This window comes from Hibiscus syriacus, unplaced genomic scaffold (assembly GCF_006381635.1).
Source record: "Hibiscus syriacus cultivar Baekdansim isolate YM2019G1 unplaced genomic scaffold, ASM638163v2 tig00110183_pilon, whole genome shotgun sequence".
NCBI classification, from domain to species: Eukaryota; Viridiplantae; Streptophyta; class Magnoliopsida; order Malvales; family Malvaceae; genus Hibiscus; species Hibiscus syriacus.
The window spans coordinates 318,834-344,462 of NW_024062614.1; the positions used below are offsets into that span (position 1 = coordinate 318,834).

General features: G+C 33.3%; 2 protein-coding genes and 1 long non-coding RNA gene across 6 annotated transcripts; 2 read left to right on the top strand and 1 right to left on the bottom strand.

Moving 5' to 3' along the window:
• The first annotated feature begins 10,156 nt into the window (after positions 1 to 10,156).
• LOC120217124 lies at positions 10,157 to 11,519 on the top strand. Of its 2 annotated transcripts, none has more exons than XR_005525125.1 (4): positions 10,157 to 10,369; positions 10,463 to 10,549; positions 10,628 to 10,675; positions 11,378 to 11,519. It is a non-coding gene; the product is annotated as an uncharacterized LOC120217124 (long non-coding RNA). The 2 variants fall into 2 exon arrangements; XR_005525124.1 differs by having other exon boundaries at positions 10,640 to 10,675.
• A 3,318-nt stretch (positions 11,520 to 14,837) lies between these two features.
• Positions 14,838 to 15,164, top strand: LOC120217103 (auxin-responsive protein SAUR50-like). The gene has a single exon (XM_039214310.1). It carries the CDS (start codon positions 14,850 to 14,852, stop codon positions 15,162 to 15,164), a length of 315 nt encoding a protein of 104 aa, XP_039070241.1. The 5' UTR covers positions 14,838 to 14,849.
• Positions 15,165 to 16,423: 1,259 nt separating this feature from the next.
• LOC120217115 (filament-like plant protein 4) lies at positions 16,424 to 22,036 on the bottom strand. 3 transcript variants are annotated; one of them, XM_039214328.1, is made up of 7 exons: positions 21,463 to 21,577; positions 20,282 to 20,386; positions 19,905 to 20,124; positions 19,645 to 19,817; positions 17,489 to 19,560; positions 17,249 to 17,306; positions 16,424 to 17,063 (listed from the first exon to the last, which is right to left on the bottom strand). In XM_039214328.1, the coding sequence occupies exons 2-7, from the start codon at positions 20,363 to 20,365 to the stop codon at positions 16,629 to 16,631; spliced, it is 3,042 nt and encodes a 1,013-aa protein (XP_039070259.1). In that variant the 5' UTR covers positions 20,366 to 20,386; positions 21,463 to 21,577; the 3' UTR covers positions 16,424 to 16,628. The 3 variants fall into 3 exon arrangements, with proteins under 3 accessions (XP_039070259.1, XP_039070258.1, XP_039070257.1); XM_039214327.1 differs by lacking the exon at positions 21,463 to 21,577 and adding an exon at positions 21,773 to 22,036 and having other exon boundaries at positions 16,425 to 17,063; positions 17,489 to 19,817; XM_039214326.1 differs by having other exon boundaries at positions 16,425 to 17,063; positions 17,489 to 19,817.
• Between the last annotated feature and the right edge of the window lie 3,593 nt (positions 22,037 to 25,629).

Genomic DNA, 25,629 nt, shown 5'->3' on the forward strand with positions numbered 1-25,629 from the left:
TTTAAGATCTATTATTGATATTCATCGAGAAACCTCAAGAAATGCTTAATCAATGAATTTATTTAAAAGCCATTGTTCTTTGTTTCTCGGTTTTCTCTCGTTCAACGGAGGTTTTTAGAAAAAATCAAGGTCGTGATTGATCGAAACAAAATAAAGATGAAAATAAAATAAAAGATCATCGTTTTCATTGAGAAAACTCAAGAAAGGCTAAATCGACGAATATTTTATTTAAAAGTCTTTTTTCCTTGTTCTTAAGTTTTCTCTCATCTGGAAAAAAAAGATTGAAGAAGAAGAAAAAAAGAAAAAACAAGACAAAATTAACAAAGTAACAAGAACACACACAAAATATGTTTAATGAAAAGCTTTTTATTGCTCATATCTTTCCAACTGTAATTTCTGTCTCATTACAAAATAAGAGTGCCTATTTATAGGCTCCCAAAGACCCTAAAAGTAAAAAACAGCATCTTTTCATTAATGCTAGATACACTAATTAAAAGAAAAAATCCTAAAATAATAAAAATATCCTAATGTACCATAAATACATTATGTAAAGTATAAAGTTGAATTTAATTACAAATATTCAATAAAAAATTGAAAAAACGTAATAAATTAAAATTCTCGTATTGAGCCCATATCCAATTTTCTACACATGCTATCTTCGCTAAAATAAGCATATCTCGAGTTCTCGATGTCCAATTGAGGCATTTCAAAATGCGTTGGAAAGATAACTGAAAGTCAATCATATATCAAGAAGACATCATGCCCTATAAACATTTGGATCTTGCTTGAAAATTTATTGCAAATCAGTTGATATCTCGGGCTTTAAAATCAACTTCAATAAAATGTTTCGCTTTGGAAAATAAAACTAGGCCATACAAAAACTGGATATTATATTTGCCCTTCTTTGCTCATTGGCATGTAACGTGAATAGAGCAAAGATAAAAAAAAGTTGATTTTTTCTCAATTGACATAACTTCATTCTATGGTGTCATCATTTTTCTTTAATATTATATTGATATGTTTTCCATGCTTCAAGAATGATTGGGCATTTTTAGTCCATTTAGGGGGTTTGTCTACATCTTCAAGTATATGAGTTTGAAAATCTTCATATAGTTCATCTTGATCACAAAGCAATTGAATCTGAAAAAGTCAACAAAATTATTAGTTATTGTGCATGTGACTATTAAAGTTAGTTTGGATGATTGGTTTCTTTGTCCAAGGAATTCAAGTTGAGGTTTGGACGACTCTTTTTTATGAGTGAAGTCATATGTAATGTTCTTTGGATAATTCCTATTCGCGGGTTTAATCCATGTGAAATATTCTTCGGATGACTTCCCTTTGTGGGTTTAAGCTAGGTGAAGTATTTTTTGGATTACTCCCCTTCACGGGTTTAGGCCATGTGAAATGTTCTTCCATTCGTGAGTTTAAGAAGCCATGTGAAGTATTCTTCAAATGACTCCTATTCGCGGGTTTAAGCCGGGTGAAATGTTTTTTCGAATGACTCTTCTTCGCGGGTTTAAACAGGGTGAAATGTTCTTTCAAACGACTCTCCTTTGCGGGTTTAAGCCGGGTGAAATGTTCTTTTGGACGACTCCCCTTCGTGGGTTTAAGTCGGGTAAAATGTTCTTTCGATCAACTTTCATTTGTGGGTTTAAGCCAGGTGAAATGTTCTTTCGAATAACTCTCATTTGCTGGTTTAAGTCGGGTGAAATGTTCTTCGGATGAATCCCCTTCGCGAGTTTAAGCCATGTGAAGTGGTTCTTCAGGTCGGATATCCTCCATTATGGAATTGAAATCTGGTTTAAAGATTTTAATTTGAAGCTAACTCCTCGTCATTGAGTTAATCTAGATTGTAGTTAATTATGAATTGGTTTTCGAAACCAATATCCATTATCGTGGGGTTGAAATTGACTTCGAAAAGGTTTGACTAGAAGATGGCTCATCGTCGTTGCGTTAAGCCAATTTTCAGTCAGTTCTAAATTTACTTCCGGTTCAAGTATCCTTCATCATGAAGTTGAAACTTGGCTTGAAAACTTCAACTGGAAACTAGCTCATCGTTGTTGAGTTAAGCTAGTGCAGATGACTCGTCTATCACGAGTTAATTCGATCCTAGGCATCTCTTAGTCTCAATATCCTTCGTCGTGAGGTTGAAATTGGCTCAATATCCATTGACCTTCTTTAGGTCAAATTAAGATGCAACTCCTCGTCGTCAAGATAAGACACATTGCAGACAAATCCTCCATTATGACTCAAGTTTGTCCTAGCTGTACTTCGAGTTCAATATCCTTCATTGTAAAGTTGAAATTATCTCAAACAATCTACAAAATTGTATATATGAATGTAATGCAATGTCCTTAAGTATGCCTAAAATGCACATGCAAAAATGTGTTATTTTTTTGGCAATTTTATTTTTAATGAGAAGTTTCGATCTTCTTCTATTAATCTTGGTCTTCTCCCATGTCTATTGAAGTTGATTTTGCCCTAACAGCGATGCAGTCATCATAAATCAATTGACATTGCTTATTGGAAAATAAGCTTATCGTTGTTCTCAACTCATAAGTCTTGTACTATTGGTCGAATGGGTTAACTTTTATCTTCACATCCTGAGGCATTCACTCAGCCTTGGCTTCATTGATGAGACTAGAATATTTGGTACTTTGAAAAACTAGGATTTTTTTCATAAATTAATATTGGACTGGTAAATTCCTCGGATGGCTTGAAAATTGAAAGAAAACTCCTTCCACATGGGATATTTACTCTGATAAATTAATCGGCGTACCAACTGCCTTATAAAGATGTCAAACACCTTAACTACTCCAGGATATTTGCATGAAACCTTTGTAGTAAAGTTCCTCTTCATTTTAAAGGTTCAATTTGATTATCATAGCCATTAAAATGTATCATCTTCAAGTTCAGCTCGTGAATAGGTTTCCCTCTTTGTCATGCACAAATCTTTTTTCTAACCAACTCAATGTTGTGAAGTCCGCTTTTATGATGAGTTACACTATCTTCTTCTTTGTTGCATTATATTTCGAGTAGAACCATATTGGGAGACCCATTAACGGAAGATGAAGAGGTTCTGTGGATGCCCCACTTCATTTCAAGTTCCTCAATCAATCTTTGAGAAAATATGTCATTTTGAAAATGTATTTTCTTCAAATTATCGAGAAGTTCGATGTAGAAATGATGTCAAAGTAATTGAAGCAAAATATTAGTTTACTGAATATCAAATAAATAAATCACACATGTTGATTTCAAAAATTATAGCCCTTTGAAAAGTGTCAATCAATGGGTTGATATAGGGAGGCAATGTAATTTGGTTCGGTTTTGTCTCATTTTCTTCTGGTTTTTAGGATAAGATGTGAATATAATAGTACAACTAGTACATTCCACTGTTAGATTTTTTTTAGAGGGCATTTATGTTTCAGTTCTTAGGAATCTTCCATTTGTTCAAGTTCATAGACTCCTTAAGTAGAGATAGTGTAGAAATATTAATCTAAACACAAAATCCCTGAGTGTTTTTTTGTAGTCGACTATAACAAATATTTCTTAACTCCCTTAGTCTACCTTTCATCGGAATTGATTCTCCATTCAAAAATTTAGGCCTTATCATATTCTTTAAATCGTACCTCATTAAATTTGATGTTTTCACTTTTGATTTTACTGGGAGAATCATCGCGACGCATAGAGATTAATGTCATGATCTAAATGTAATCATATTCATAAAGTTAGAGCACTTGATATAGTCTATTACTTTAGTGGAATACCCCTAATTAGAGGATTCAAGTGTCAGAAAGTCTTCAACTTGACAACACAAACGGAGCTCGCTTCACAAACGGACCTTTGAAGATTATCAACTTACTACTTTCAACGTATTTCCCCAACAAAACTATCTCATTAATATCATATTACTTTCTTGAGTTTTCGATTTTAAGATTTCTTAAGTTCATCAAGAAGAATATGTTATAGTCTAAATATTGTTGAAAGTTAGAAAATTTTATCCTTAGAGCTCAGTTTGATCTCGTCATATTTTAAAAGGTTATAACATCGATTCCCAAATGTGCATTTAATTATATTTGATATTCGCTGAATTTAAAAAAATGCTTTATTTCTCAAAGAAATGTCATTTATTAAAAAAATCATGCATATATAAAAGACATTCAAACAAGACATATTATGCTTTAGACATCACAACTCCATGATCTTTTCTTGTTTCATCTTTAGGATACTCCACTCAATTTCCACCCCATTTCTTAATCAAATCGTGAGTTATCACTCTGCTAGCAACGAGCTTCTCGATTTCTTCCATTAGTGAAACATTTTCCAATAGGGTGACTTGATGCCCCTATTTGAAAGTCGCATGTGTTGTTTGGGTCATAGCCGTAGACCAATAGGCTAGTTAATACTCTCAACGGTTTAAGAGCGAGGTATCAACCTTTGATCAAATATGGAAGCAACTCTGAGACAGGCACTTGAAACACCTCGAGGGTCATGCTTGCCCAAGACATCTTCCATGGCAGATGCTGGGAAAGAGTCATTTTTCTTTTATTTTTGTCTCTTTCATACTGTTTAAAAAAATTTACCCTCTGTACGATTAATCATTAACACATGATTCATGCTAGGCTGACTCTTGGTCTTAAATTCTATAACTCCATGATCCAAGAGGTTATGTACTCGACACTTAAAGTTGATACATTTCTCAATTGAGTGTTATTGAATTCTAGCATAGTATTCGCAGTGAGATTTTTCATCATACCATCCTGGATACGGGGGATGCGATTGTTTGACATATTTTGGCGTAATTAGTTGTGCTATGAGCAACTTAGAATATATCTCATGGCATGGGAAATGAATAGGTTCGAACAGGAACCTTGGGTTCAAACTTACCATTGTCGTCAATAGTTCCCTTGGAAGAATCTAACAACATGTCATCTTGTGGTGAATGAGGCTTTGAGAATTGATTTTGTAGTTATAAGTCCTTATCGACATGTTTTAAAGAACTAAGGGGCTGGCTTATGAGGGTTTGATCCTCTTCATTTTCTACATACTTAGGTTCTTCGATCAACGTTCAACTTTTTAGGAACACATGTTTCCCATTCTCGGATTATAGAAATCCCTCTGCGATAAGTTTTTGAACTCTTTGCCTTATAATCTCACAATTTTATTTAGTATGACTGCAATCACCAAAATGGTATCTGCATGAATTTTATATATCCTGTCAATAATGATTTTTTATCCCACATGCTTTCTGACAAAGAATAACCTATCCGTATGAATTTCTAGTTCACATGCTTGGAACGGTGAAATTAAAGCAGAGAATAAAGAAACAAGCATCTTAGGGTTTGTATGTGGTTTTAGGGTAAGCTCTAATCTTGCGTTGCAACAAGGTTTGGTTATATAAAAAGGACTCGCGCTCTCTTTGTTGGTGCCCCCTTGGGCCTACCAAACCCTCGATCATAAACCCATCATAGACTTATATGGACCGAGTTAAAATTGAGAGGATACATTCCCCTATGCCTATATGAGGAATAAATTCCTACGAAGACATAATGTATATGAACCCTGAAGGCTAATTGTCAGACCCATACAGAGAATAAATTCTCATAAAGGTGTCGCTTTCACCCACTTAAAAAGGTTTGGAGCTCAGGTACAAAGCTTAAGAAATAATATTATTGAAAAATCTGAAAACACTAATAGCACACATTAGTAGAACTATTTATTTGGGGGGAAAATAATCAAAGGTAAATAAATGAGATCAAAAATAAATTAAAACCTAAACTTACAAGTTTCGCCTAAGAAGAAAACTAGTAATCGATTTTGATATGACTCTCAAAATCCACAATGAAGTCGTCAAGATGTCTTAACGGTCCTTTGGGTGGTTCCGGATTCTCATCTCGACTTGGATTGAGTGATGGAGTCGCCACTGATCGTTTTCGAATTAGATAGATTAGACACTAAAAACGGTATAATTTCTCCTTTGGTCTTTCTATCTTTGATCATAATATAAAATACATTTTTTATTATCCATTGGGCCCAAGCCAATCCCAAACCAATTCTCATTTGGCCCAAGCATTCTTACAAGGCTAATGAGTTCATCTAAAACACTCTTAGGTCAGCCTGAAACTACTAACCCGGGAATCGAGATGTTACAAAGTAAGTTCCACTTGTTGGTATTGTCGCAACCGTCTTTCGGTTGGGCCCCGGAATTGGGCTTCGACTTGAAAAATGTGGATTGGAGTCGCCACCGATCATTTATTTAAAACAAATGGGTTGATCGGATACCCTATTTCTTACCTGATCTGCGTCTTTCCAAAGATGTGCCGGGTTCGGGAGTCGGTTACGGTCAAGGAAGGATTAGCACCCTTGAACCGCCCTTTCGGTACTACGTAATTTCCAATTGTCTTTGATTAAGAAAATTGCAAGTTAAATTAAAAGGTAAAATTTGATCCGAATTACTTACCCTTAATGAGTTTACGGAAATACCCTTAAAAAATAAGATGTTAAAAGAAAATAATAATAATAAAAGAAAGCAACAAAACTAAAGAGTAAACTAAGGAAATAAATGAAACCAATAATAATAAACATAAAATAATTGGATGAAACAAAAAAAATAAAATGAAATTGAATAAAATAAAATAAATGAAGATAAAATATATATACAAAAATAATAAAAAAGGTAAAGTGTTTTTTAAAAAGAAAAATAATAATAAGAGCAAAGAAACTAAAAATATAATGAAAATAAATAATAGTATAAATAAAATAATAAAATATATATATATATAATATAAAAATGTATGTATAATATAATAAAATACTAAATAGTAATAATAATAATAAATAAATGAAAAATAAATATACATATAATATTAACTAAAAAAATAGTAATCATAGAAATATAAAATAAAATGAAGTAAGAATATATATATATATATAACGTTAGGAAAATATAGTAAAAAATAGTAAATAAGTAAACATAGATAAAAAAAATAATATATATATATATATAATAGGAAAATAATATAATATAATGCAAAAAAATGAAAAAAAGGAGAACTATAATAAATAAATAAAATATAATTAAATATATATATATATATATATATATAAATAATAAGGGTTAAATTAAAACAAAAAATGAATTAGGGGTCGAAATTAAAAGCCAATTGAAGAAAAAACGAATCTGCGTGTATTTAAAATCAGGGGGACCGAAATGGGCATTAACCCACTATAGAGGCAAAACACACGGATCCACACGACTCGTTTATAAAAATTCGAATAGTTTTTCAAAAAAACACAAGCCTCGGGGGCTAGATCTACAAAAATAGATCTCGAAAACGCCCCCGTTCATTGGCCAAAAACAATTCTCTCTGTTTTCTTTCGAATCAAAACACAGCAAGGGTAAGAAAAAATAACATGCGAAAGTATGGACTTTACCTTTCAAAATATAAATGCTTCGAAAAATGGCTACGAGTTGCTTGTAATTTTTTTGCTTGGTATTTCGTATATCTCTTTCAAATGTGTTACGATAGTGAGTTACAATAACTATTTATAATGCTTGTGCATCCTATCTTTAGGAGTTTAAATAATAGTAGAACTCTATCCTATTTTTAGGAGTTTGAATCCTAGCAAAATTCTATCTTATTTTTAGGAGTTTGAATCCTAGTAAGACGAAAATGTGTGTTGACAGGTATATTTTACTTTAGGTGGAGTAGTTATTTTCTGGAAGTTTGTAAAAGAAACGTCTATTGCTCGCTCCACCATTGAATCAAAGTTAATTGCTCTTGATTTAGCTGGACAAGAGGCCGAGTGGTTTAGGAATCTACTTGCAACCTCTAGTGGAATTAGTGTGTGATTTACAAACTGTAATTTGTATTGCTAATAATCAATCTTACAATAATAAGAAGAAACACATCAAGATAAGACACGAATTTGTGAGACATCTTATAAAGAATGGAGTACTCGCTTTGGAGTACATAAAATCTGAAAAGAACCTTGGTGATCCCTTAACTAAAGGGTTATGTAGAAAAATGGCTCTTGATTCATCGAGGGGGATGTGACTTAAGCCCATTAGATGAGTAATTCACATCATACACTCCTACCAATCCCTATGGTATATCATGTACACTTTAAATGTGAAATTTTGTACTCTTAATGAATCTATAGCCCATAATTTGGATGGTCCTAGTGAGACGAATTTGATGAATACATCGATTTGTGAGGTTGAGTTTTAAACTCTTAATGAATTCATAGCCTAAGTTTGTGGGTGGTCCTAGTGAGACGAACTTGATGAATTTATCGAATTTATAAAATGAGAGGTTAAGCTTAGTAAAAGCTCTTAATGATTTTATAGCCTTAATTTGGGTGGTCTATATTAAAATAGATTTGATGAAATCACCTACGTAAGTGTGAAGGATTAGCCACCTTCTATGAAAGACTTTGGGTCGTATTTCTAAAGCACATATGAGCATCATGAGGTTTTTTTAGCAAAATTGTTGAACTATCACATAACATAAATAGGTATGAGGTTAGTCGTTTGTTATAAGTTAACCCTATCTTAACAAGATCAAGATTCGTTCACTTGCTAAAGAGAAGAATTACTCATTCCATTATGTGCTAGTTCAAATCTAACAAATACTAGTACTTAAGTGACTAATTTCGTTGTTGTTCTTTTCTTTTAATTCTTTTGTGGAACTCTACTTCTTTGCATTAGTGGGAGATTGTTGATTATATATATAATAATGTAAAGAAATAAATATATTTTATTTGAATTTAAATTTTAAATTAATTAAAATTTAAATGTTGAGAAAATAAAAGGAGTTGAGATTTTTGGGAGATTTTTTGCTGATTTTTCTCTTGACAAATTTACCTAAATGTCCTAATTTTTGTAGCTATAAAATAAGGCTTTATCCTTCATTTCCAACTCGCTCATTTCTTTATTCTCCTCTTTCTTCTACATTTTCTCTCTTCACAAAGCATAGTGAAATTTTTCTTTTTATGATAGAGTTTATTCCGAATAAAATATTTTCCTTTATTCTAAAAAAAGTAACATTGTTTCGAAAATTGTGTTAATCTTAGGGGACAACATCCATTTTAGGGATTTCATCAATCCAGACGAAATTGCTTCTAAGACGGTGACTACACGGCACAATAATATTATTTAGTCTTTATTTATTTATTTTATTAATTTTTCCAGCTAGTGCTAATGTTTTGTTTTGCAGTAAGTTATTTTTATAATAATATATATTACGTCGAATTATTCATATATAAAGATTTCTCAATTTAATATAAATGATTTCAGTGGTTAAAGATAGTGATATTTTTCTTAAAAGGATAATAAAAATCGACCTTTTGAGCTTAACAATTTAATTAAGTGTACAAAATTAAAAATCAAATATATGATTATAAACTAATGTAGGTGTTCGATTTTAAATTCAAATAAATTCATAAATATATACAAATAAATTTATATTAAATTGAATCATTTAAAAAGAAAAATATTATGTCTATTATTAGAATCTCTTATTATATTCAATTTAATTATTTTCTAAATTCAAAATCTTACACCTGCTAATCAATAAAATATTATATTTTTATATACAATCTAATATCAAATTGATATCATTTGTTTTCATAATTAGAACATATTTAGAAATATACAGAATATCAAGGATGGACTTAGGCGAGACAAGTTTGGACGACCGTCCCTTAAAAAATTTAAATTTTTTTTAAGATATTTTATTTGTATTTTCTAATTAAAATTGTTTTTGTCATCCGTCCCTGACTATGTATAATTGTACCTTACAATAAATATCAAAACTATTAAAAAGACTTAATAATAAAATAAGTGCCTAAATATAATAAACTAGAATAGTTTGAGACGAAGAAGAGAATAAGAAAGGGTTTACAGAAAAAGTATTGAATTCATTCAGCAAAATCATAAGGAAAATGCTTCAGTAATACGTGTTTTATTTGTTTACAAGAGTACTGAATCTAATAGCTCTACCAGCTGGTTGTCCTAGTCATAAACAACCCTAATAGTATGTAGATGTCATCTAATCCATTTAGGCTGTATGCATTGGGCTTCCTTCTAAGTCCATTGTTTTAATGATCAGATGCTTCTTACGTGTACTCCCCTCATTCTTCTAATTCCCAACTTCCTAAATTGATTTTCTCGAAATCCTTAACCCTTCTTCAATCATTCCTAATTGCCTCTCCTCGATACCACCATCTTCTTCTCCAACCGTAACAATACCCACCCCTTGAAAGGATCCTTGTCCCCAAGGATCAAATTATGGGAATTGTACTTTGAGCACGGAGTAGTCCTCCCAGGTGTCGTGATTGGCATTGAGGTTTACCCAACGAACCAAGAGTTGAGTGACAGGCTTGTTGTTTCTCTTTACAATTGGCTTGCCCATTATCCTCAAAGGTGCAATCTGAAACTGATCTTCTTCGTTCATTGTAGGGGGTTTCATTGAAACAGTTTACGATTCTCCAATTCTCTTTTTCAAAAGGCTAACGTGAAAGACATAATGCAATCGAGAGTCATCGGGTAAGTTCAAACGATATGTCACTTCCTAATCTTTTATAGAATTTTATATAGTCCATAAAACTTTTTTGCCAATTTAAGATTCTTTCGCAGGGCAAGGGAATTTTGTCAACAAGGTTGTAATTTCAGGTAAACTTCATCTCCGACTTGAAATTGTTTTTCTCAGTAATTATTATCAGCATGCTGCTCCATTCTGTTTTGAGCATGTTCTAACTGGTCTTTTACAATTCGCCTTATTTTTTTCCTTGTTGCTAATTAATTCATTCACACTTTGCACCTGAGAGTCTGTTTGCTAAACCATAGTTGGAGCTTATAGCCATACAGTACCTGAAAAGGGGTTAGTTTCAATGATGTGTGGTATTTAGTGTTGTACCACCACTTAGCATAGGGTAACCATTTGGCCCACTGTTTAGGAGTTAGAAAACAAAGCCCCCTTAGATACTACTTCAGGCATTGGTTAACTCTTTCAGACTGACCATCTGTTTGTGGGTGATATGATATGTTGAACAATGTCTTTGTACCCAACTGCTTCAATAGTTCATTCCAAAGGTGTTGGTGAAGGTTTTTTCCCTATCAGAAATGGCTATTTTAGGCTGGTCATGGAGTTTATAAACATTATCTAAGTATAACTTAGCCACTTCAGTTGTTGAATAGGGATGTGACAGTGATAGAAAATGGTTATATTTAGTGAACTTATCAACTATCACTAGGATGCAATTCTTCTTGAAGGATGTAGGGAGGCCTTCAATGAAGTCCATTATAATGACTTCCCAAACCTAATTGGGTATTGGAAGGGGTTGTAATCAGCCAGGTTTTGCCACATACTCACAGGTGCCGCAGTCAATTCTTGGATCATGGGATCAGCCATCAGAATTGGTTATTCGTTTGTGAAGTGTGTATCAACGTCAAGAATGGTGTTAGGTATTGGATCTAATTGTTATTCTTGATGTTATTGTTGTCGCTATTGTCTCTTTTATCGAAGCTTTTGTCCATGAATCCTGCAAGTTGGTGCTTCGATCTCTGGTTCATAATCTACTAGCTTTCTCGGGTTTTGCTTGGTCGTAAATTAAAACAAAACTAAATTAGTAATTTATCAAAGTCCCCATTAACGATACAAATTTGACAAGCGTGGAAAATTGTAGTAAAAAGAAAAGGGAGATTTGGTAATAAAACTAGGTAAAATAAATAAATAAAGAAATAACAAAGAGTGAATAATAATTGAAAAACATTAATGATAAAAAAATAGCCTCAAGCTTCGCTTTGTCTAAATTCATTTTGATCATCGAAAGAGATTTTACTTCTGGATTCGTGCCATTTATAGTCTACAAGGCTCAACCTACTTACTTTTCTCTCTGATAAACCGATATTCCCAAGTCAATCTTCAAAATTCAATCCTTGTTTGGACTAACTACGGTTATTGCCGTTAGCACCATAACAAATTTACGCGTTGGAAAAGCTCGACTCGTATTATGTTGTCTCAATGAGAATCGAATCCGATCTCAGTTTCCTTTAGCAGACCGCCGCTAAGTGTGTTAATATAAAGTCGAATTTGCTACCATGCGACTCTTCCTCCCAACTTTAAATTAGAACAACATCCTGATCGACGTTAACTTCTTGAAATGAAAGTGTTGAGATTTTGAAAGGAAAGTATGATTGTCAATCCAAGTTTGTAGAAAAATAAAAATGATTATCCGAATATATTAAATGATTTTCAATTCTCACAATATGCATTGAGTCACTGCAAAGTCATCTGCTAATTGTGAAAATTAGCTAAGCATAATAGAAATCATACTTAAAATTTTTCAAATAAAATAAGTAAATACTTAAAGTAAAAACAAAGATGAAATGAAGAAAACTTTTATAAAAATAAAAACAAAACAAAACAAATCGAATTCAAGTACATTTCAAGCTTTACCCTAAGAGGTAATTATAGCTCTCTAAAACTCTAAAGATAGCATGAAAATTCAAAAATAAATTATTCTAAACATAAAAAAATAAATCCTGAAATGATTTTTGAATTCCAACTTAAATTCCTAAATAATGTCGTTCGTCTTCCTTCCAGATAATGTTGACTGGACTGCTTCTAGAAACTATTGCTACTGATTGAACCTTATAGAAACTACCACGTCGAACTACATCGCGTCCCATATCATACCCATGTCTTCAGCCACGATCAGTTAATAAAATATGCAAAATGTGCCCTTATTACTATTGGTTCTGGAAAATAGACTATTGCACATAAATATGTGAAACAAAACCAAATCGACAGTAATAAATCGATAACACGAGAGAATTAACAAGTAAATATATTGAATATAAAACACTAATCAGTGCTCGAGCTGTAAAGGGCGTTAATTTCTTCCCTTAAGTGACATGTGTCATAATTTAGTGATTTTGAATTTTTTTAAAAAAAATATTAAAAATATTATTATATTTTATAAAAACACTAATTTCTCTTAAATTATAAAAAGCCCCAAAAGCCCCAAATCTTAACTTTAACCTCCCTAACTTTTCCAACCACGACCACCACCGCCAATGTAGTCTCTACCATCCTCATAGTCATACGTTGTCATAGTTGCCACCAATTGGCTGTCGAAATCGTGTGGGATCGCGATTTTCATTATAGGGTGTAGGCTATAAAACGTCGATTCGTCATTGATCGACTGTCGATTTCATAGGGGTTTGGTTCATCAGAGAGAGATGAGGTTAGATGGAGCTTCATCGACGGCAAAGGGTGTGGTCGATGTGGGTTTAGGGGTTGAAATGAAGGTTTTCAAAGTTTTAGAGTTATTTCAAAACTATTTATGTTTTTTTAAATATATATAGAATTTCAATTTTTAATTTTAAATATATTTTTTTTAAAATTATCCGATTGTGACATATGTCACTTAACGAGGGAAATTAACACCGTTGACGGCCCGGACACCTAAAGTGGAAACATTTATAACGTTAGGCACAGTGATGAGTTAAAAAATACTTTAGAAACATATTCGTGAAAAGCGGTATAGTTTGTACACTTATTTTGGTATTAAGTCTGTTAAAAAATACAAAACTAATTTATATTATTTTTTATTAAATTTTATATTAAAAAATATTGAGTATTTAAATTTTAAAATTAAAAATTATTTCATTAATATTTAAACTAAAAAAATATCTAGAATATTATTATAAAAAAAATGGGGCTACACTCTCTTAATTGGCTAAAGGCTTTTAACCGATGTGATAAAACGATCATTTATTTGATTGAATTATACATTATCTCGCAATGAAATATATATTAACAAGAAACTATGAGATGAATCATGTAGGATTTCCTTAAAATATTTAGACGAGAGAAGGTCATTTTAATTTAGGATCCGTGCATGGTATTGATTTTATAAATTACTGCATATTATATATTAAAATATTAGCAAATATTCATTTAACTGAAAATAATATTATAAAATAGGAAGACATGAAATACAGAAAACTCAGATGATGCTCATTCATATGCGCAAATGACGAAAGAGGACAGAATTGATGTTAACATTGTGGGGTTATTGAACCCCTGAAAGCTGTTTTCATGACGCAAAATATATAGAGGGATCTTTGCAGCCGAGGCAATTAAGGCTTCTGAATTAAATGATGATTTGAATCGACCGAGGCTTCAAAACCCTGAAACGAGAAATAATACTAACACTAATATGCACGTACATGCATGTGAACGTCATCTGTCAATGGATTCTCAGAACCCGAAGCTCTAAATCTTAGAGAAGGGAGTGTCAAGTGGTTTCATAAACGCTACCCCTCAAATCTCAAGTTAAAGCGAATTCTCTTTAAAGATTTTAAACTCGAATAAATTATATACATATTATTAATGATTAATATGATTGATAAACTGATATATTTTTCTTGCAGCCAAGATATTATTTTTGAAATTCCAACTTTAGTCGTATAATATGGTTGATTGTGATAATATCTGGAGTTGGACATACAGAAACATGATGCTATTATAAAAACTTGTTAACGTAGTTTAAATTTGAGAAAAGGGAGGGGGCCAAGATGTCCTTAGAGAGGGCAACAAGAGGGGGTTTCCTCGGGGCATGTCCTATAGTAAAAGCTCTCTTCACAAACCCCAAAAATACCCATGGTTTGTTTTTGGTTTTTTTGTCCCCACAGGCAGCCTCACATGCCTTTGTTTTCCCTCTCTTTCAGTAACACATCAGCTCACGCCATATATACCCCCATTCATTCTTCTCTAAACCATTCTCTATTTCTTCATTTTTCTCCCACCAAATCTAGTGTGTGTGGAAGAAAAACCAAAATGGCAATGGGGAAATCAAACAAATTGGCACAGACAGCAGTGATAAAGCAAATCATGAAAAGATGCTCCAGCTTAGGAAAGAAACAAAGCTATGATGAACAAGGACTCCCCCTGGATGTCCCAAGGGGCCACTTCGTTGTATACGTTGGGGAAAACAGAAGCAGGTACATTGTTCCCATCTCTTTCTTGACCCGACCCGAGTTCCAGACCCTGCTTCATCAAACTGAAGAAGAGTTTGGTTTTGCTCATGACATGGGCCTCACCATTCCTTGTGAAGAAGTTGTTTTTCAGTCTCTAACATCAATGCTGAGATGAAAATCTGCTTAATGCTACTTGTGTTGTTTTGGAGAAGATGACTAAGGTGAAGATCGCTTCTCTTTGATTTTCTCCTCTCTTTTTTTTCTGACCCGACAAATTTATTTAGTTCATGTCTGGGTTTTAGATTTGTAAATCTGAGAGCAGTTTGAAAATTTTCCTCACCCAGGTGTGGGTTGTAAATCAACTACCAGTGTACCCTGTGAGACAACTAATGTCAAGAAGTCATCATTATAATACTTTCCTACATTTTTCCACCTTTTAACCGCACCATCAACTAATTAATTTCTTTTCCGAATGTTTAGACCACATTGATCGATCAACATCCACCTAGGATTGCCATGTGATGCGGACCCACAATGAAGAAATCACGTACTACGTGTCATAGAAGATTATCAACAATGGTTACAGTCAAGTCATGTATTGATCCTCACAATTGGACGGCTTAGATTGCACACCAACTTACCCTAAATCCCTAACAAAGACATCAATATAATATGATCATTCACATACTACTCTCATGCTTCTTGGGCTGGTCAAATTTTGCTCTTGTTCCTTATACTATGTTAAATTTTAGAATCTAATCCCCGTACGTTAAGTTAATATAGTTTAGTTCTCGTAACGTTGTTAATTAATTTAATCTAATCCAAATATTTTCCTTAGAGCAAGGGACCACAAACCAATCGAACATTATGACAAAGCTTCACATGTTATGATTGGCCGCGAATTATGCTATTTAGCCATTAAGTTCCTTGGTAAAAGGTAAGTTTTTTTTTTAATCTTAGAATAAAATGTGTATCGTCTGCCTCTGTATTTTTTAGGATAATTTCGCTTCATTTGTATAAAAAGAAAATTGCTTCACTGGATCTTGTACTATAATATGAGTGTTTTCAAACTTTTTTATAGTTCAATTGGGTTAACCATGATATCTTTCATATAAAACCAATAGAAAGTGACGTATCGTTACTAATATTTTACCACTAACAAGTCGGTTTCAAGCTAATCTATTGTTTAATTAAGGAAATTGCTGGGGCGATGAAAAGCAAATAGGAATCCGCAAGAGATGCGGTGATTGATAAACAAAAGATTTAAATGCATACGTGGAAGTATATGAATAATAGCTCACTTGACAAAACTAGATTGATGTAATTATTTATGTAAATGTAAAATAACGTTATCTTAATATCAATTTAGACAATTTGCTTTCTGTGATCTTCTTACTAAAATTTATTAATATAAAAATACTTCGTGTATTAAAAGTAGGATATAATTATTTATGTAACAATATGGCTACATAAACAGTCAATATTAATAAAATTACATCTACGTCAAAGCATTAGTTCACGATGAGAAACCCAATAGCATAGTTGAGTGGCAAAGTCGAAAACGAAATCTCTAAAGTTGGATGATTCTAGGTATTGTTATCCGTTGCCTCAGTCATCAACTTCTACGCCCTTTGCAGGTTTAATGGCCATTCTTCCCTTTAGAGGAAAAGAATCTGCTAAAGCCTCGCGATTGTTTCCCCGGCGCCGGGTCCGAATAAGAAATGGAAGAGCTGGACATGCTAGACCTGTGTTTTGCGTTGTTCGACTTGATTGGCAATGTTGAAAGGTTTGCTTCAGTATCAGAAGTGCTACATGGCGTGTTATATGACTCCATTAGCATGGGGGACTCTGCACCTGTTATGCTGCTTCCATTGCCTGTCTCTGTCTGATCAAAGTTGATTCCGCTGGTCGTCGATTCACCCTCACTCAAACTTTTGCCATTTCGGTTCCACTCTTTGTACGGTGATCCCATCGTGTCGGTCGTAGGACGCAGAGATTTCAATCGCTCACCAAGAAGGAATATAGTTTCTTGACACTGCGACAGTTTCTCCTCTGCAGCTTCTAATTCTTTCTCCTGAAAGCGAAGGAAACTATCTTAACTTGGTTGCTTTAGAACTTTAAACGTGAACTGTACAAAAATTGCTCTGTTTCATTATCAGCAACTTTGTCAACCGATCATATATTTGTGCTTGTAAACAGTAACATCAGATTTTAATAGTAAGTGTTGAAAAACTAATTTTAAGAAATTATACTCCTCACCTGCTTGTTCTTGAGGTCATTATCAGCTGCTGAAGAACAAACAGAACAGTTCTCGTTCCTAAAAAGTGATGGACAACAATTATGTAAGAGTTTTTTACTAGTAAAAACATTGCATTTACAAAAAACAAACCATACAATTAGTGGTTCCGACATATACATACCCGTGTCTAACATTAAAGCCAAAGTCTGAGTGAATAAGTAATGCAGTTCCAAACCATATGAAATGAGTTTGACGCTTACCTTTGCAATAGCTCTTCGAGTTCCTTACATCTGGCTAAAGCATCTTGATGATCTCTTTTTTCATCTTGAAGCTCATTATCCAGAGTTTCTATTTTTCCTCGGAGAAAGTTTACCTCAGTCTCTAACTCCTCTACACGTCTTTCGAGTGATTTATATGACTCTGCCATGCACTTGAGCCGTGTCTCAGCCAAGCTGTTTGAGTTCTGAGCAGAAGCCAACTGAGATTTAGTCTCTGCTAAAAGTTGCTTGGTTTCATGTAATTGAGACTTAGTCATCTCCATGTTTTCAGTAGATCGAGCAAGATCGGTTGCCATCTTTTCTTTCACCAACTTCAATTCTTCCAACTCTTCCGAAGAGAATTTACCTGATTGTTTTGATTCATATCCATTATCGGGAACCTCAGGATTGGAAGTGGGACTCGAAATGTGGGTACATCCATTTTGATATCTTCCTCCTGAAGAATCCCTTTGAGTTACCATATTCTCTGGTAAAGCAACCTTATCAATGCAATGTGGACTGTTGATTTCCACTTCATTACCCTTATAGCCAAGCACATTGAATCTTAATTCACCAGCTTTAGCTAAAACCATTGAAAGATCGAAAACAAAATCATTCAAACTGGCAATGCTGCAAAAGACCTTATTGTAAGTAACAGAGAACTCCTCAATTTTATGGCTAAATCCATTCCTATCAGAGCTTATGTCAACTGCACTTGCTTCTCTTCCCAGGAATAGTATAAAATCATGAATTTGAGAAATTGCAGCAGCTAATTCTTCACTTATAATTTGCAAGGGTTCTGAAGTAACCTTATCACCTGGGGACAAAGCAATTTCCTTATCTGTAGTTACACTACAGCTTATGGAGTGCTTTCTCAGGCTATCATGAGCATCATCCACAGCATGTTTGATGTCCTCCAGAATTTTCTGCATGTCAGCATCCTTAGACATAGATTTGAGCATGATGGAGAGCTTTGTCTGAAGCTTCAGAACAAGCGATTGGTCGGCATCAAATTCTACAGGGAATGAATCGTGATGCTTTTCAGAATGTAGTTTCTTGCAAGAAATCTCTCCTGAAGCATCCCCATTAACAATTTCACATATCTTACTGTGTGTACAATCTGAAATGGTGACTGCACCGTTTCCAGTTGAATCATATGAAGAACAAGCCAACTTCTCCATCTCAAGAAAGTCGTCCATGAGGTCCAAGTGTTTCGCATTCTCGGTTCTGTTTGACTTCTCAGTGTTGTTTTCCTTCTTGAATTGAGAAAGCTCAGGGATCAAAGCAGTTGCCCATGATTCAGCACAGCTTTTTTCATCATCATTTCCATCTTCAGACAAAGAATTTAAACTTGGTGGATTGCTAGCACTTTGATTTGAGTGAACTTCTGCAGGAATCTGAACGATTGTTTTTGAGGGACTTCTCTGCTGGTTTGTGATGGCAAATTGAGCTTCGAAAGCTTGAAGCTTGCTTGATGTCTTAGCACATAGATTCCTAGAAGCCACTAGTTCACTGTTACGTTTTGCCAAAGCTTCTTTCAGCATCTTTGTCTCTTCTTCAGCTGCCAACAAACGTTCTGCAAGCAATTCGTTCTCTTTAAGGAACTTCTGTGTATTGTCAAGGGAAAAGTCAGTCGCCGTGGATAGGTGAGGAGTTGAAGGCGTAGAAGGAGACCTCTTTAGTCGAGAATCTCCATAATCCCTTCCTAAACTCTCAACCTCTAGCTTCATTTGAGCAAGTGCAGCAGGCCCCGGCAACTTCTTCCGTACAAGACCACGCAGTCTTTGGCACTCAGATTCTAGCTTTGCAATCTTTTTTACACTCTCCATATGCTGTTTGTTGGCAACTTCTGCAGACCTCATGCTCATATTCTTTTCTACGTTACGAATTTCTAACTCTTTGGAAGCTACATGGAGTTCATACTTCAGTGAATTTATTTCCCTTTCACAAGATTCACTGTTAGCCTTCAGAAGCTCAATCTCAGCCTCAGCTTGTGATTTTTCTTCACCGATCTTGATCAGCATGCTGGAATGTTCTTGCAAAGACCTTGAAATTGCAGCATTTTCGGCTTCAGACTTAAGAAGTTGTTGATCTAAATTAGCTATCTTAGATTCAAACTCAAACTTAATCTTTTCACATTGCTTGTCTTTGCTAATTACCACATCTTGCAATGTCTGTTTATGCTCTTCATTCAGATTCCGGATTTGCCACATGCACTCTTTAAGAGCATCGTCCAATTGTGATGCCTTGTCTTCAGCAGCAAGCTTTGAAAGCATAATGGATTCCAGGTTATTTTTCAATGCCAAGGCCTCAGCTTCAGCCTTTTCCCAACCTAAAGCAAAGATCGAGAAAATTTTCAGGCTAACAGTATAGGGAGGACCTTTATTCTTACATTTCGAATGTTTGAGCATAGACTAACCCGAGACAGCCTCTTCTGCAACTTTAGTGTGCTGTTTCACCAGGTCTTCCTTGGCAGAAATCTCTAAATTGGCCTCTGAGAGCTTTTCGTTCAAGTCCTTAATCTCATTCTCCAATGTTTGAACTTGTTCCTCGTATGTTTTCACTCGATTTTCCAAACCAGTGAGATGTGAATATGATTCCACAGTAATTTGAACATACTTTGCTTTTTTGTATGTATCCTGTAGCAACAGAAAATCACCAGATTACCAGTATTAGATAAAATGTCTCAATCATTCTGATGATAAGCAGAGATGAACATTGAACAAATCGCAAAATTCTCCAAGCAAGCAAGTTTGATGCGTTATAATTAAGTAAAATTATGTTGAAAAGGTTTACCTGATCGCCTTGAGATGCCTCTGAAGCCAAAGCAGCGGAGGCCTTATCGGATGATTTTTTCTTCCATGGCCAACGGCGGTCCATCACTTAAATCTGGTTTATCACCTAGGTCCGGGAACCCATATAACTCTTTAAGAAAGATATACAACGAAAAGAAGAAAACTGAAACTATATTTTATAGATCAAGTCCAATCTTAAAAGCAAATCATAAGACCATAAACAGAAACAATGTCTGACAACAGCTAATAACATTGTATTCTGTCCAGAAACAGAGCTCAAACAAACTAAATGTTTTAAGGACCTTGAAAGAATAAAGGAGAAAAAAACGAAACATTAATTAACAATAGGAAGCAGCTGAGTTATGAAACAGCTTATAGATGATTAACCACCGGATTTGGTAACATTAAAAAAAACACATTGCATGCTGGAATAATGTCTAGTTACACTCACACGTACACCAAACTATTAGTTGTCTCTTATCGACAGAGAATCCTAAGAACAAAGTCACCCCTTTTTTTCCTTTTCCTTTTTCTGGTTTAAATTGTCGATGAACTAGAATTCACTTCCACCAAGTCAAATAATGACACAGCTGTCAGAAACAGAAAATTTATTCTCATTCATATATTTTCTCAGTCACCAAACAGAACCATAACATGAACTAGAAAACTTAAAAGAAAAACTTGCTAGCTTGGACAACGAAGAACAAGCAGGGGTCAGTATTGGCGGTGGTTCAGAACTGAAAAAAAAAATTGATAAAATGAAGACAAGCCGTCGATATAGTATCGAAACGAAAAGGGCAAAAAATTAATAAATAAAAGAATCAAGTCACATCCATTATCTTACACCTACAAATATCTTAAATCCAATGGTTTAAAATTGAATAAGATCGATACTGTTTCAATTGTTGCAATTGAATCAGTTGAGCTTGCATCTTCGAGCCAAACAGGTGCTTCACTTCAAAGGAAAAAGACCGAACCAAAGAACTATGATCTCAGATTTTCCTTGAAACTGTAAAAAACAAACGAAAAGAAGAAGAAGAAGAAGAAGAAGAAGAAGAAGAAGAAGAAGAAAAGGACAAGGTCTTCACTTAAAGCAATGAAAATCAATGAAGCAAAGCTTAGATTATAGTTAAATTTTAGAAAATTAAAAAAAAAAGGGAAAGAAACAGAATATGAAAAGACTTGAAGTGGAAGAAATCCGAAAACAGTAAGCTTCACCGACAAAATATGATTAAAAAGCAATCTAAAAAAACAACTTTGAGAGAAAGGGAACATTGTACTCAGCATAAAACCGAACTATCTGTCTTGCAATCAGAAAAGGAAAAAACGTAAACAAGATAAGTTCGGAAATGAAAACAAAACAGAATCTGCTTCCAATTTCACTCATCACTTTCGACTGTACTCTCCCGACATTTGTCGCTAAACGAAAGCTAAAGTAATCAGAAAGAAAAAAACACAATATATATTTTCAATTACAGAAACTTTAACTTACCTTCAGAAATGTAGCCTTCTACAGAGAGTTTGAATATCAAGACTCGCTTCGGGTTTTACTATTAACATCCAAATTCGAAGTATTTGTCTTTTTTTTTTTTGTTAAAGTTCTGAGAAAGAGAAGAGAAATGGAGGCTATACGGTGGATGAAACGGCGGAGGAGGGAAGGAAAATGGTGGGGAGGGGGGGGAGGTGGTGGAGTTGGGTAAGGTAAGAAATATTGTGGACTGAAGGCTTCGCTTAAAAGCCAAGACGTGTCTGCATAAGTTCCGAAATCGCTCACCATTCTTTTTATTATATTTATTTTTTATTAATACTTTTTAAAGATAAAATAAAAAGCATAAAAACAACAAATTTTGAGAATATTTAGTTATATTTCAAGAAGGAATAAAAAATTTATTTTATTATTGTTGTTGTGTGTTTTTTACTTGGAGGATCAAACGGCTGAGCTGTATTCGAAGTTTGTAAAGTTCTGTTTATGTGTTTTGGACCACCGTCACTTCTCACTACAGCTCAGTATGTTCTAATAACTCGCTGTTACTATGCTCCAAAGCTGCATGCAGCTGCCATGTGTCTCCACATCCTCACCGTTCTTTCTTTGGAACTCCAGTTTTCGGAATCTCTTTCATTTTCAGACGTGTAATTTAAGTTCAGGTCTGTTTATCTTAAATTTAATTTTTTTAGATGACAGAAAAGCAAAGTTCAGTGTTTGTATTCTACATAATATTTTACACTGAATTGATATTATAAGTCCATTTATTATCAATTTAGTTAATAAATCTAAATGTTTATTTTTAAATGATGATAAATATTATTTATTAACATTTTTATTTTCATACATTACTGTATTTTAAATGATATAATAAAAAATTAAACATCTAAAATCTATTCATATTTAATTATAAAGTTACACGAACACTTAAATAGTCCACCTACCTGCAGTAAATTATTTATATTTTTCTGAACAAAATTTATCTGTCTTATTTAAATGGTTCTTTATTAAAAAAATTTGGTTAATTTTTCTAGTTTTAACTCTTTATTATTTAAAATTTACTATTTTTAAAAATATTTGATTAAAGTAGTTCTAAAATATATATTCAATAAAATTTAATTTTTTAAAATTTTTAAAATAATTATGGTCAAAATTTAAAAATATTAACTTTTAAAAAAATCAATAATTTTTTTTAATGAGATAAAATAATAATAATAATTTTTTAAATACATTTATATAAAATATTCTTTCACCGATATAACAAAATCTAGACTTATATTACGTGATTGATTGGAAGACATTATGGCAGACAAACTGTAAGAATTTAGATTTACGTTGAACAAGGTAAAGTTTCATCGTTTTCAACTATTAATGTTGATTTTTAATTTGAATTTACGGATAATATTGTAGAAATACAAAACACAATGTATTATATTAAAATAAAATTTAAATTTTAAAAAAATGCAGACATTAATAGAAATAAAGTCGAACTGAATAAAAAGTAATTATAAAGTAATATGTTTATAATCTTTTTTAAAATTTTTATAACACATATATTATGTAAATATAAATGTTCAAATCAAAAATTTTAAAAAACAATATTCTTTTTAATCATCGAATTCATTTAATAAATTTTAAGTGATTGATTATTTAAATGGGAATATGAGATAAATGAAAAAAAAAAGTAGAAATAATATATAAATGAGAATATGAGATGTTGAGCTGTAATTAAATTAGTGGATACGGCGCCGTTTGTTTACGAGTCTGTAGCATGCCTTCATTCTTTCCCCGAGCGATGGCATGGGAGATGACCAGCCTACGTGGAGCTGGACCGATAATGGTGAATGTGTGAAGTCTGCATTCCATGCCTTGCAAAGCTATGAATGGCAGACCCACGGTAAAATTTGGAATCTGGCATGGGACCATGATCGCCCCCGAAGGGTGAAACAGTTCCTTTGGTTGGTAATCCGAGGCCGCATGATGACTAATTCCAAAAGAGTAAGACGTGATTTAACCTTTGAGTCCACCTGTCCGATTTGTAATAGTGGTGAAGAAACGATAACTCATGTTCTTCGTAATTGTCCAACGGATTAGAAGGTTTGGGACCAGATTGTCCCCGCCTGTACGAGGCAACAATCATTTGAAGGATTCGCAGGATGATCCACCAACGTTGGAATTTTAGCCTCCACTGTGTGTGAACAAGATCGCTATTGCCCTTGCACATATGGGATGGAACGGTAGGATGGAGCTCGAGATGCTTCCCTACCCACCGGGTGCTATTTGGAAGCTCTTGAATGCGATCAGTATCAGTTAACCTATAGATTCTCACTGCTTTGGCAGTGCTCTCTTGTTTCCAAAAAAGATAATATTCAACCTACGATGAACATAATTATATTTTTACAACCACCGACTTAAAAAACTAGTCTATTGAAATCATTACAAGGATCGTATAAAGAAAATATTAAAAAATCATTTAAAAGTTTAAACAAAAGATAAATACGAACAAATCTAATTATATCGACAAATGAATCATAACATAAGATTAAACTATTGAAAGACCATTGACAATTGTAAATCAAAGTCGAACGTTATAAGAAAACTATATTCGATCACAAATTGCATATCCAAATCTAATTCGATAGTCCAAAACTGGGAGATAAAAAAATAAAAATTATGTGTAATCTTGATCAGTCGAGGCGTCGTCAAACTTAGGGGTGTTCAAACGGTTAATTCAACCACCGACTAAACTAAATTACTATTAACCGATTTTTTTCTTTAACCATTAATTGAACTGATTTTTCTTTTGAAAATATTGATCAAACTGAACAAAGTTCGGTTATTTAGGTCGATTAATTAAATTAACTGAAACATTTATAATTTTTTAATTAGATTAATTTGATTATAATAGAGATATTTTTATTTTGGTTGAAATTTAATTAGGCATTGATAATTTAATGAATTTAGTGTGACTAAAAAATAATTGAATCTTAATTCTTAATGGGTTTGAACTTAAAATATAGATGTAATATATATTATATTAAATATTTAATATTTTAGTTAAATCTGTTAATTAACCGTGAACTGAATATTGAAAAAAATTAATTATTTTCTGATCGAATTAATTCGGTGGCCGATCAAATTGACTGGATTAATTCGGTTAAAATTGAATAGTGAACACCTAATCAAATTTAATTTTGAGAAAATTAAATAGAAAAAAAAATCAAACGAACGAAAATATACTAAAAAGATAAAAATAAATAAAACGTGTTACAAATACAAATAAAAACAAGAGAAAATAACCTCGGTGACCAAAAATCCCATATAATATACGATTTTAACCAACTTTTTCCGGATTTGCCAAAATGACCAACAAAATCGCAATGCGATCGCTAATTCGCAACGCGATCTCCATTATCGCAAATTTGCGTTGCATTTTCGCAATGCGATAGTTGAAAATCGTGTTGCGATGGTCTACAGTATCGTTGCGATTTTCCCAATTCGCAATGCGAATAAGTAAATCGCAACGCGAATTGGGAAAATCGCAATGCGAATAAGTAAATCGCAACGCGAATTGGGAAAATCGCAATGCGATACTGACTATCGCAATGCGATAATAAAAAATCGCAACGAGATACTTACTTTCGCAACGCGATACTGACTTTCGCAACGCGATAATACATAATCGCAATGCGATTTTCAAAGCGCCATTAGTATCCTGGCCAAGTATTTTATTTTTAATTCCAACACGAATATTATATATTGGAACACTGAACTGTCCACAGTATATCCCGTAATCGCAACTCATAACCTAAAACCTAAAATCACAACTCAGTCCCATCTCCATCTCTCACTCTCTCACCCATCTC

Coding starts and splice junctions, on each gene's coding strand:
- LOC120217103 (XM_039214310.1), top strand. CDS start 14,850: ATGGCAATGGGGAAATCAAACAAATTGGCACAGACAGCAGTGATAAAG.
- LOC120217115 (XM_039214327.1), bottom strand. CDS start 20,365: ATGGACCGCCGTTGGCCATGGAAGAAAAAATCATCCGATAAGGCCTCC. Junction 19,818..19,904: donor TGCAGAAGAGGCTGTCTCGG/GTTAGTCTATGC, acceptor TCTTTGCTTTAG/GTTGGGAAAAGGCTGAAGCT. Junction 17,064..17,248: donor ATGACCTCAAGAACAAGCAG/GTGAGGAGTATA, acceptor CTTCGCTTTCAG/GAGAAAGAATTAGAAGCTGC.